The sequence below is a fragment of the Thermobia domestica genome, chromosome 16 (genome assembly GCF_964235325.1).
Source record: "Thermobia domestica chromosome 16, izTheDome1.hap1.1, whole genome shotgun sequence".
Taxonomy (NCBI): domain Eukaryota; kingdom Metazoa; phylum Arthropoda; class Insecta; order Zygentoma; family Lepismatidae; genus Thermobia; species Thermobia domestica.
The window spans coordinates 117,745,130-117,758,931 of NC_137469.1; the positions used below are offsets into that span (position 1 = coordinate 117,745,130).

Here is a 13,802-nt window from a genome sequence, read left to right on the forward strand (position 1 = left end):
TGGCATTTTTCCTGTCGGTTAGTCCTGGAAGGCTACAATCGTCAATCATGCCAAATTTCATCATTCTAATCCTGAAGAAAGTGCCTACACATTTTGGGGTATAGAACACGTCCCATATAAATAACATCAGAAAGATTTTTCAGTTCCCCATAAAACTACACTACGGTTGGAAATTTTTATTCTGATGTTCACTTGCCTAACGCTAACCAAAACGTACAAGCATACCGAATTTCAAGTTTTAATTCCAATTCTAAGTACCTAAAACACGAGATTAAATGTCCAAAAAAGGTCAATTTAAATAATATGGGGAAATTCTTCATCCCCTCTTTAGACACCCTAAAAATTAAAAATATTCACTTTTAGCAATTTTCCTGTCGGTTAGTTCCGGAAAGCTACAATCATGCCAAATTTAACCATTGTGGCCCTAGAGGAAGTGCTCGATAATTTATGTCAGCTCTATAGTTAGGGTTTAAATAGAGAGATTTAATATTTAAACATTAATATCATGGCGCTTTTCCTCTTGTTTCAATAAAAATGCTTAAGTGTTAAGTAACTTTATAAAGAGCTACGTCTACATATATAAATCGTATCAACTTGTTAAATGTTAATATCAAGCTGCCTTTTTCCTTGTTTCTATAAAAATGCTAACTTTATAAAACTAGATGTATAAAAAAATCAACTTTGATAACTAGACACAGTATGCATCAGAACTCAATTTACTGAATCACGTGTTGCCGTAAGATGGACACACTGAAATATGAAGTGAAAGTTTATTGTCACGTTATCTGATCAGCCAATGAGAATGAGACTGTGGCTAGGCTGGGGCAGGAAAACAAAATATGCCTTCCGTACTACCTGGAGAATACTAGAAACTATAAATATACAAAATATAATAGTTGATATGTATATTCATACATACTTGCGTTTGCTTTGAAGCCTTAAACTTGATGCAAGGTCAGATGTGTAAATCACAAACATGGTACATCCAACAAATATGATGATTATAAGAACCACATGATCTCTAAAATTCATTGGCCGAATATCTGCAACTCCAACCAAATTGTAGACTTGAGTAACAAAATAAAGCGATATATAGAAAGGTTCTACGCTAGTGTTTCTAAGATGCACATTCAGCATCAAATTTGAGTACACAGCATACCATCCGTTGGTGAAACAAAGTCTGGAATGTTAGGAAACAAATGAAACACATATATTAATAAACTGTAATAAATAATAAATGATTATAATAATTAGTCTACACACGACTCACTCCGGAGAGTAATACTCCCGGAAGTGCGTTTTTTACGCGCTACCCTAGCCACTGTTTAAAGTTCGTTACAAAATTTATATCAAGGTGGACCAAAACGAGCCCTGCGGGGCTTCTAACCCGTTCCTACTATTACTACTACTCCTACTCCTACTACTACCACTCCTACTATTACTACTACTCCTACTACTACCACTCCTACTCCTACTACCCCTTCTCCTCCTCCTCCTCCTACTACTACTACTATTAATACTAGTACCACTACTTATCTGCACAAAAGTAATTAAATCACTTTTTGAGTATTATTTTCACCTTACGGATAACGCCAATCATTCAGAAGCTTATACTTAGTTCGTATTTCCGGGAGTATTACTCTCCCGAGCTAGTCCTGTCTACACAGATGGCAGATTATTTCTTTAATTAAAATAAATGAGTTGTCTGTTGGAATGAACCAACTACGTTTTCCTGCTGTGAGAAATTAATATTTTTATGGATAGTGACAACTTGACACGAAATGCTATCATTGAGACATTGGTTTTACTGGACCTTTGTGTCAGTTTCTACAATGAAGTTACATTGACTGCTTACTGAATTGCGACCACGAGGAAGTGCGGCCAGCAGCCGAGTTGATTATATGGCCACCCCGACTGGCAGTATTGCAGAGAAAGAACACACTCGAGGCTACATGTTGCAGACAGCACACTGTTATAATGGGAGGCGGGCAAGATTTATCCGCATTCCAATAGAGCATGATTGTAGATACCCAAGCAATAGGTGTGCCAATAATTCAGACAGCAGTACTTGTCATGTGCGCTCGTTCCTGTGTCATGAATCTGTACAAGAAGTGGGAAGAAAATCGGATTATGGTCTGCAATAAACGGAACTGCAGGAGCGTACGAAAGTTTAAAACATGGGGTGAGCGTAGCGTCAAACAGCTCATGGCAGACAAACGAACCATCAGTGTCCAAGAATTACGTGACCAATACAATAGTGGGTGCACAACACTCATATCCCATGCAACTATACAGTGTACACTGGCACGCATGAAGTTCCACATCAGACGACTCACTCATCACCCATTCCTTACACGACTATTAATGGCCGAATTTGTCCCACTTGGGCTCAGGAACATGCTAATTGGACCATAGGTGATTGGAAAAGGATGTGTTGGTCCGATAAGTCACAGCTTGTGCTACTCCTCTTGGACAGGCGTGTGCATGTAAGGCACCAACAGTACGAAGCTATGGACCCGGACCCCTCTTGCATGGTTCATACTGTACAGGCAGATGGGGGCGTCTATATGGTCTGCGGATGCTTCTGTTCGTATGGACTGGGGCTGTTGGTGTGCATGAACCACAGTGAGACATCTGTTGCGTACCTGCATATGTTAGGGGATCACGTATATCCTACAACACTTCTACCCACACGAAGACAGCATTTTCCAGGATGATAAGGAACCGTGTCACCAAGCCAGGACTGTACTTACTTGGTTTAAGTAACATTCCACTTAGCTGCAACATATGAATTGGCCCCCTAACTCATAAGATCTAAATACTATAGCGCTTTGTGGGATGCTGTGCATCGAGCTCTTCGCACCATAACTATTGCACCGACATCTGTAGGTCCATTATGGGATGCCATCAGGAATATATGATGTCAGATCCCCGTGGAAACATATCAGCAACTTCCAGAAACCATGCCACGCTGTGCTCTGAGTAAAAGGTGGAGCAACAAAATATTAGGTAGGTGGTCGCAATTCAGTGAGCACTCAATGTAGTTCGTCGTAAAACATAATTACCTGTTCCAATCCTCCAAATGTTGATTTTTTTTTCAAAATGGTCCCCTTACATGCAATGCACTTGTCCCAGCGTTTTCGCCAGACATCAAAGACATGTTGGAAGCAATTTTTGGACAGATCCTTCAAAATCGCTTCTGCAGCTTTCATCACTGCCCCTGCAGTTGAGAAACACCGTCCCCGGAGGTTTTTCTTCAAAGTTGGAAACAGAAAGAAATCATAAGGAGCTAAATCAGGGCTATATGGAGGACGGGGGGAAACGGAATGTTGATCTTTGGGAAATAGTCAATAACAACATTGGCAATATGGGGTCTGGCGTTATCATGGTGTAGCATCCATCTTGTTTCTTTAAAATGTGATCGTTTCCGATGAATGAGACCTTGAGGGTTTGCAATTGCCCTTGTAATACATTCTCGTGACAGTTGTATGTGGTGGGACGACATGTTGCTACGTGGTGGGACGACATGTTACATGTTGCCTCGAATATCGAAAAATGAGGTGACCATAACTTTGTCAGCAGAGGCAACCACTTTCGTTTTCTTGGGTGTTAATGATGAAGGAGACTTCCACACAGAACTCTGCTGCTTGGACTTAGGGTTATAATGATGAAGCCAACTTTCATCGGCAGTGATGACTTTCGACAGAAACATGGGATCTTCTTAGAGTTTTGATTTGCACTCCGACAAAACTCCACACGCACAGCCTTTTGATCGGAAATGAGCAATCGTGGAACCCACCGCGCACACACATGTGACATATGCAGTTTCTGTGAGCAGCGTTTGAGTGGAACCAAATGAAATGTTCATTGTTTGCGTTCTTTTACCGTGGTTCGACTATCTTCTCTCACTATCACAGCACCGGTGTTGATGTTCACTTCCGTCAGAGCGCCGGGTCCACCTTTCTTTGAAGTTGATTGTCTCCTATCGTTAAACATTCTGAACCATCTTTGCACTGTGCTATAGAAAAGAACAGACTCCCCATTCGCCTCCTGTAACATCGCATATGCTTCAGCTCCTGCTGTTTTCTTCGAAAACAAAATTTCAATGCACTGTACTCTTTTTTCGCGTGCCACTTCAAGGTTGCCTTGTGCGAAAACGAAACAACACGTGTGATTGAACGGCTGCCAAGGTCACATTTCTGACGTCATGGCCTTGATACTTGTTCGATCTATTCGTCATTTCTCCCACTACACAGATGTGTTTCGCTTGTTGTGCCTTGCTGTTGTATTCACCTCATAAACACTGATGATAAGTCGTTACTGATCAACTTACGTATACGACAGAAAAATATCCTAATCAGTTTATTGTTAATTGTCTGTAAACAGTATGATTCTTAATGCCGCTTTTACTAACATTTCCTATTAGGTCTCCAGTACTAATTTACTCTGTTCTCACCGTGCACTTCAATGTTGTAATACCAAAGAAAATAACAGTAACAAAATTTTCATTAAAAGCTGTTTGTATAGTCTAATTACGTACGGACCAGAAGCCTTGACTGTTCGAAAATCAGAAAGAAGGAAGTTGGAGACATTCGAGAGTATACTGGAGAAAAGGATGGTAGTGGCATTGTAGAAAAAAGAGGTGAAATATCATGGACGTATTACAAAGACTATCCCGAAAGAACTGTCAGTGGCGCGAGTATTTCCCAACAACGCTACGAAGCCATCCGACAATGATGTAGACGTTTAGCCCAACTCACCTAACGACAGAGGCGAGGTAGTTTACGTTACGTTAGAAACAGAATTCTCGGTGCTACAGAAATTTAACCATACATATTTATTTTACGAGTAAGTTTACAACAATTATTTCATATCGATTCCATTATCATTACATTCCTACTTATTTTCGAAGTAACAGCCTAAGTTATTGGCACATAAACACATCCTTTCTTGAAATTTGACAACCACAATCTTCCTAAAAAAAAATCTCCAGGTATGATTTTCTACAAAAACTGCGTCGCAACCTTGACTTCAGCACCCGTTGCAAGTTCTTTAACGTTGCCAAGAGTCAGAAATAGGATAAAGTGAACTTGCGATTAGTATGGTGTAACTAAAAACGTTGCTCCGTTTTTATATCTACAACTAGGAAAATTTGTAGTGTAAAAATTCACACATCTCCACACGACTACTGAACATACACACTCAGTACACAAAAAACGTTAGTCCAGTCGTTATGGATACCAAGTTGTACTACATGCCTATATCATTGTCAGATCGCCTTATGGCGTTGTTTGGAAATATGAATGCCAGTCACGATTATTTGGAACAGCACTCTTAAAGTAATCAATAAAATAATTTAAAAAAAAAACATGATTGGTTATCTAATTTGTCCGTCAGAATGGATTAACACGCTGTCGAAAACAAAAGGTTGAAAACAGTAACAGGAGTGAGAAGCCAAGATTTTTAAATAATGTGAAAAAAGGACAAAAATACGTAAATTAAAATAACTAGGGGAGAATACAGTTTTTTTTAGTTCACATTAAAAGAAAAGATTCTAAATATTTATTATTACTTTTGTTTCCAATATTTCTACAATATTAGGATTTAGGATTTAGATTTCTAGGATTTCGCCATCTATGACCATTTAGTCCGTCACGTACGAGAGATGACGGAGATGACGTCCCTCGGCGAACACATTATCCGGGGAAAGGGAAGGAAGGAAGCGGCCTGGGACCTATAAGTTAGGAACCAACCCAACATTTGCCCCATGTGAATGAGGAAAACCCACAAAAACGTCAATTCAGAATGGCCGGCCTGAAAAAGCATTTTACAGTTTTTCGACCGAGAGCCCCACCAGGAATCAAGCCCGGGACCGCTCGTACCGAAGGCGAAAGCGTCAGCGACTACGCTACGCAGGGTCACTCCAACATTTCTGATCAACTCAAGGCAATCTGTACGGCAAACGTCTCATTACTTACTTTATTATCTTGTAGGCTTCCTCCATCTCTCTACTCTAAGTTTACCAAATACATTTCCTGCGGGAGCTCACGTGGTTCGGATCTCAGGTCCACATCTAATACCATATTTGCTAAAAAAAAGAACGGCAAACTAATTCATCCATCCATTTCAGATTACCAGACATCTCCGTTTTCCGAGAACAGTCCCTAGATTTCACAAGATTTTAAAGCAAGTTCAGCATGCTCCGTGACCGAAATTGAAAATCACGCCTAGATACTCTGAAATAATTATGATAACCTTACTGTACCCGAGTAAGCAAACACCGTTTTGATGAATATAAGTTTGTACATAATTTCCCTTGATAGACTTAGGGATTCTCTTTGTATATGGTTTTACCAAGTGTAAATTTTAAGTCATGGTTCCAGTTCAGATAGTCGTATACTGTACAATCGTGTATACGATTAGACCAGACGTAAGGATGTAGACTGTGCCATGTACGTTAGACTCAACATTAGAGATTCTCTTTGAGTGTGGCTCTAGGTGTGCCAATTTAAAGGAATTTTAAAGCTAACATTATATTGCTTATTATCGGCAAGTCTGAAGCAAGCTTGCAATCGAGGAACTAGCAAGTTTGCTATGATCTTGGTTAGGTTTTCAGCAGTGTAAACGCAAGTTTGTTCAAGCCTACAGTCGTAGTCTTGAAGGCTTAAGTAAGGCTTTCAAAGTATGGAACACTATTATGGATTATTGTACACGTTACTACTTTGTCTTCTCGAATTATTCATTATCCTCATTTATTTCTATTTTCAAAATATGTTAATATAATTGATCTTACTTAGTCACTCACCTTTTAGAATCGCTGCATCTTAGATGTTTATTAGATTAAACAAAACAACAGACAATCGCCATTTTGCCCTATGGCTCAAACTCAACTGGTAATATCCTGCTTCAAATTGAACAGCTGTATACAGTGGCGTATTTACGATTTTGTTTCGGGAGGGGCTTTGCTAACTTTCGGGGGGGCTTTGCCCGGAAATGTGAAAATTCTGCAAGATATTTCATTTACTTTACTATACTAAGTAAGATTTCTGGGGGGGATTAAGCCCGGAAGCCACCCCCCTAAATACGCCACTGGTTGTATAGTATCTTTTTAATTCTTTTTCAAAAATATAATACGGATAGTAATATACCGAGTAGTATTTAAAAAAGAAACATTGTTGAAAATTACGCTTTAAAAAACAAGACGTAACATATAGAAGAAAGATGTTAAATAATGTATATTGTTTAACACATGGATGGTTGTTAATACTAACGATACTTACTCTGTGAAACACGTTTGCAAGAACATTACACAGGCCATTCCATAAACGAAGACAACTGAGAAGACCAGGTACTTGATATTCGTCTGTATAATAACATGCTTTTGATAACGATTTTGAATTTGTTTCAAGAAGATTAGCACCTGAAATGTGTAGTTTTAAAAGGTTTCATTAGTCTCATAGATATCTTAAACAGATAGCAGTGTTACTCATACACCACTTAAAGATGTTTGATTTACATGGCGTGATATTTTCTCAATTACTATTGAAACTGAAAGTTATAGGAGATTTCTATTGAAACCGATTACAAAATAACTAATCATTGTGTCACTTGCAAAAGAAATCCTCGAGTGGATGAGCTATTGAAGCCGTAAGAGCGAATATTAATCTATATATATAAAAGAGAACGTACAAAATCCTTTGTCCGCTCATCACGCTAATACGGCTGAACCAATTTCTTTCATTTTTGGGGGGTTATTAGGATTTGGACCCTAGATGGTTTTTATCATATCACTTTAATTTTCAATTACCAGTGTCTTGAGATAATTGACCATTCAGGTGTCCACAAATCCTTTGTTAGTTCATCATAGGTAAAAATAAACGTATTTATATGCAACCCGCATGACCGTGTCACTCGGCGGGTTAACATAAATGACAGGCGATATACAGCGGAAAATAGCTTGAATCTTCTGTTTAAAATTTTTTAATTGATTTGCTTATTTTTACAGACACTTTTACAATATGCCAGCACCGGGATGACCGCAGCGAAGCGGGGCGGGTTAACATAAATGACAGGCGATATAATGTTAAGATTTACTGCAATCTTCTATGGTTTTTATCATATCACTTGAAAGCGAAAAAGTAAAAATTATCTAAGTAACAAAGTTTATTGCGTTCCGGGGTGACCGCAGCGAAGCGGGGTGAACGCTGCTAGTCTATATATATAAAAGAGAACGTACAAAATCCTTTGTCCGCTCATCACGCTAATACGGCTGAACCAATTTCTTTCATTTTTGGGGGGTTATTAGGATTTGGACCCTAGATGGTTTTTATCATATCACTTTAATTTTTAATTACCAGTGTCTTGAGATAATTGACCATTCAAGTGTCCATAACGTACAAATCCTTTGTTATTAGTTCATCATAGGTAAAAATAAACGTATTTATATGCAACCCGCATGACCGTGTCACTCGGCGGGTTAACATAAATGACAGGCGATATACAGCGGAAAATAGCTTGAATCTTCTGTTTAAAATTTTTTAATTGATTTGCTTATTTTTACAGACACTTTTACAATATGCCAGCACCAGGATGACCGCAGCGAAGCGGGGCGGGTTAACATAAATGACAGGCGATATAATGTTAAGATTTACTGCAATCTTCTATGGTTTTTATCATATCACTTGAAAGCGAAAAAGTAAAAATTATCTAAGTAACAAAGTTTATTGCGTTCCGGGGTGACCGCAGCGAAGCGGGGTGAACGCTGCTAGTTAATAATAAATAAATAAATAAATAAAATAGGGAAAAGAAAAGAAACAAATGTAAATAAAGAATAAAGAATGCAAAGCGAATATATCTCTCGGTGATAAACTACATTTCATATCACTATGGAAACGAATTATGATTTGGGATCTATACTATGTTTTTACGTTTCATTATTGACGGTTGTTGCAATGGGTCGCAAATATAAGTAAAAGTTCCTTCGTCAAGGGTCGAAGAAATAAACCATTGGTATGAATGGATATTCTTCCCTGGACCATTACCCTTTTCCAATGTGGGCTCAAGATGTATTTACTAGTTATCAAGATGAATTATCATTGCCAAAAATAGAAATACCAAAATAAGTAAGAAGGACCCTGTGTAAGTTCTCGTCAAAAATAAAAGTTCCATTTCCCTCGCTTTTTTGCTGTATTCCTATAGATATAAAGGCAACTCCTCAGGAAAAAAATATTTCGACGACACTGATAACGATTTTAAGATAGTAGGGCCAAAATACCGCAAATTTTTATAATGGAGTATATGGGAAACTACATGTTATATTCGGAATTTTGTAGGTACCGTCCACAACTCTGAGATCAATGATTTACACATATGATGTGCATCAGAGTACGGGACAAATAATAGGTAGAAACGAAAGTGGTGTTATGTTTCTTTTGGCTGATACAGGGTCTTGAAATTGGGCACCATCTGGTAGTTTAATAGACTGTATGGAAGAGTATTTGGTGGCTGGGAATTGTATTACGTACCATCAGCGCCTCCGAAATGCTGATCACGATGATGTGGTATTCCTCCCGAAGGCAGGGCTGTGACCCTAAGGTCCCTGGGCAAGGTGAACCCACGATGGTTTGCCATTGCCTGCCATGAGATGATGACGTCCGAAGGATGGAACCTACAGTTGAACAAGGGATCCGAACTTCCTCTGTCCCCACCGGGAATCGAACCTGAGATCCCTTGATTACAAGGCGAAGAGCTTATCCATTCATCCACCGGGGACATATTCTGACAAATGAGACCATTGTCATATTATGATGTACAGCAGGGTAAGGGGCAAATAATAGTTGAAAACGTCAGTGGCATTATGTTCTGTTTGACAGATCCGGACGTTTGAGGTTGTGTATATGCAAACATTCGATTCATATTCGCTATCTGTCTGTTGCGAGGCTGCCTCTATCGAGGGAAGTACAGTAGAAGCGTCATTGTGGAGGTGTTGATTTCTGTAGTAGCTTTAGTGACTGCAAGTAGGTGGTCATCGATTCGTGTGTTGTGCCTACTTCATTGTGCGTGCAAGAAGTTGCAATTCCTGCATGCTTTTGTCCAGTGACTTTTGTTGTTCTGTTTCTCGCGACATTTATGAAAACTTTGTTGTTGTGTACTATCTGGTGTTATTTTCTGGTAGGTTTCGCCAGTGTGTAAACGTGTAATGCAAAGGCCATATTATTCATTTCAAAACAATTTGGTGACGTTGTGACAAATGGCTTCCGGTGGAAGCATGGATAAACATCGGCAATGTTCCGTATGCGAACTATGGTTTAGAGGGCAAAGAAAGCGCCCGGTATGTGGAAGTGAGTTCTTACAAGCGGTTAGTTACATGCGGGGGAGCAAAGGTAAGTCATTCCAGTGCTTCGGTCCGTCACCAGTACTATGTACAACATGCTACATAAAGGCAAGTTCTTATGGGAGAAGTGTGCAGAAACAACCAGAAATGGGTAGTCAGGGATGGATCTCAACGTTGAAGATACGTCAACTGTGCCTGCACATGAAGGTACATAACAGTAGTGTTACAAGCGCTGAAACCAGACTGGGCATGTTGTTAACGAAACTCAGGCATGATCTTTGTAATGACTTTCTGGGAGCAATATTTGGATATCCATGCCACGGAAGTGTGTCAAATGCATTGAAATCAGTCAGGCAGGCTTTGGTGAGGCAGTTTGTACCGTCCGTATTCGGTTCAAAGCATTTATCTCGTTCGTTTCTTCTGAGCAAGGTTCCAGCTTGGGCCCGCAAACTTTATGAGATAGGGGATGACAAGCTGGTTTTAGTCTTTGACGGAACATACATTGACACCGAAAAATCGATTAACTACACTCTGCAAAGGCGTCTGTATAGTGTGCAAAAAGGACGTCCGTTAGTGAAACCCATGATGATCGTTACACCCAGCGGGTACATTGTCGACATTGTTGGTACATTTGTTGGTGTAAATAATGATGCTAGTATTACAAACTCTATGTTCGCCGACACAGCAAATGGTTTAAACCAGCTCTTAGAACCAGGGGACTGCGTTTTGGTTGATAAGGGATTCTGAGATTCCATGACGGTGTTGGAGGTGGTGGGGATCATTGCTAAAATGCCATGTCTTTTAGAAAAGGGAAAGAAGCAGTGTGACTGCCTGGCTGCAAACCAATCCCGTATTGTGACAAAGGGCAGAAGCGAAAAATGGCCATCTCAAAATGAAGTACAAGATGTTTAAGGATAGGGTTCCAATTGCGGCTCTTCTCTACTTACGCGGGTATTTACTCATTGCAAGTGCCTTAGAGAATCAGTTTGCGCTTCCACTGACTAACGATGCACCAGAAAAGTCTGACGAAAGCATTGAAATCTTATCATGTTTTTGTTTAACAAACGAACTATACAAGAAACTACAGACATATGGTGATATTGACAAACGCTCAGCAAAGATTTTGGAACTTTATAACGGATCCTCAATTACTGACTTCCCTCGATTGACAGAAAAAGATTTATTCAAATCACGCTTGGAATTTATCAAATCCAAAATGCTCACGCATATGCAGTAGAGCACATGAAATCTGATGGTAGTTTTTCACTGTTCCATTTGCATATCACTCCATACATCCTGAGGTTTAAAATTCAATCTCGACATGTACAGAGTTTTCAGTACACACTTTTCAATGAGTATGATCCAGAAAAATCAGGAGCCGACGCTATTCTTGGATGGTACTACAAATGCCCCAGTGGAGCTCGTGTTCTCGGATGTTGCTCGCATGTAGCTTCCGTTCTTTGGTATCTTGGTGTTGCTCGTTATGAAACTGTTCATTTTCCAGCTTCGCACCTAAGTGGTATTTTTCTGGACACTAAGGACACACACGGTAATGAAGATCCAGGCATGACTTAACTTTGGTTATAAGGAGATCTGCTGCACATTTTGAACACTAATCGTGGGGTTGTCATTAATATCTAAGGACAATATTGTCCATTCCTATAGAATTTAACAGTTTGTGATCTTTATATGTTTCCGGTGCCTTATTTTTGTGTTTGTGTATGTGTGTGTCGGTGTGTGTGTGAAACAGATCCAAACGCTTTCTTTTCTGTCTATTTCGTAATATTAAATAACATATGACATTCATAGAAACAAATTACGGAAATAAGCGCAATATACAGAATATTCGGCTGCAGGGAAGCAAACTGGTTCACACTGGTTTTTCATGAATCTAGTAAATTAGACCACGAGAAACATGAATCTGAAGGAATTTTGACGATTCGAATTTCGGAACTCGAGATATTCGAATTTGAAGTCACCAGGGAAGCAAACTGGTTCACACTGGTTTTTCATGAATCTAGTAAATTGGACCACGAGAAACATGAATCTGAAGGAATTTTGACGATTCGAATTTCGGAACTCGAGATATTCGAATTTAAAGTCACCAGGGAAGCAAACTGGTTCACACTGGTTTTTCATGAATCTAGTAAATTGGACCACGAGAAACATGAATCTGAAGGAATTTTGACGATTCGAATTTCGGAACTCGAGATATTCGAATTTAAAGTCACCAGGGAAGCAAACTGGTTCACACTGGTTTTTCATGAATCTAGTAAATTAGACCACGAGAAACATGAATTTGAAGGAATTTCGACGATTCGAATTTCGGAACTCGAGATATTCGAATTTGAAGTCACCAGGGAAGCAAACTGGTTCACACTGGTTTATCATGAATCTAGTAAATTAGACCACGAGATACATGAATTTGAAGGAATTTTGACGATTCGAATTTCGGAACTCGAGATATTCGAATTTGAAGTCACCAGGGTAGCAAACTGGTTCACACTGTTTTTTTTATTTGTTTTTTCTTCTTGATTATTGTAAATTACACTACGATGAATATTGATTCCAATACTCTCTGTCGATAAGACTTTTGAAGTTGAATACTTGCAAATTTGAAATTTAATATGACATAATGGAGATGATTTTCAGCATAATATTTGAAAGAAGTTCTTTTCCTGTTTCTGATTCATAAAAGGTTTCACTGTTCGTATGCAGAGTAACTGGAAATTCGATGTATTAATTAGAGGGTGTATTCTACAACTAATTTGGAACATTTTTGCCTACATGGACCGAGGGTCGCAAGTGAATTAATTTTGAGGTTTTTTTTTTAACATTTGGGGATTTTTTTTTTCAATTTTCGGAGCTATAACTAGAGGCTTCTAGTTGTGAACAAAGTGCCTCTTTATGTCTTTTTAAATTGACACATTTTGAGTAGTCGTCGACTGAAATTATACTGTGAACAAACAACATATCTGAAAGTACCATAACTCCTCGGGAGGCTCAAAGTTATTATTACTATTATTGCTATTGTCGTTGTTGTTGTATATCACTACCAGATTACTGTATTATTGCTTTTGATTTAGATTTTTTGAACAACTACAGGCATTCTAGGATTAGCAATTTATTGACTCAATCGTGTATTTATTCTACTTTCGGGCATGTTGTTTGTTTAGGGTATGGGTATTAACTTTCGTTGAGTCAACAGTTTTTAATGCAAGACATTCAGTCACTTTGTAAACTAATGATAATTTTGCGGTTCTTGATAGGTTGCTTCACATGTTCCTACATATAGATTTGAAAATTACGAATGGCACTTGTTTAAATGCTCATACATCCTCTCTGTATTCTAAATTTATGCATTTTAATTAGATGAATGGCATGCAGGTACAACATAGATATAATATACAGAATAACAAATTACACTATATAGGCTAGGTTTAATGTATAGTAAGTACCAGTCTCAAAA

General features: G+C 38.7%; 1 protein-coding gene across 1 annotated transcript in view; it reads right to left on the reverse strand.

Annotated features, from left to right (window-relative positions):
• Positions 1–13,802, reverse strand: part of LOC145673364 (uncharacterized) — a 779,808-nt gene that overhangs the window by 396,802 nt on the left and 369,204 nt on the right. Inside the window, exons 12-13 of the mRNA XM_081743004.1 lie at positions 7,281–7,420; positions 920–1,180 (exon numbers count right to left, since the gene is read on the reverse strand). Coding sequence (XP_081599130.1) covers positions 920–1,180; positions 7,281–7,420 — 401 coding nt within the window. The remainder of the gene's footprint in view (positions 1–919; positions 1,181–7,280; positions 7,421–13,802) is intronic.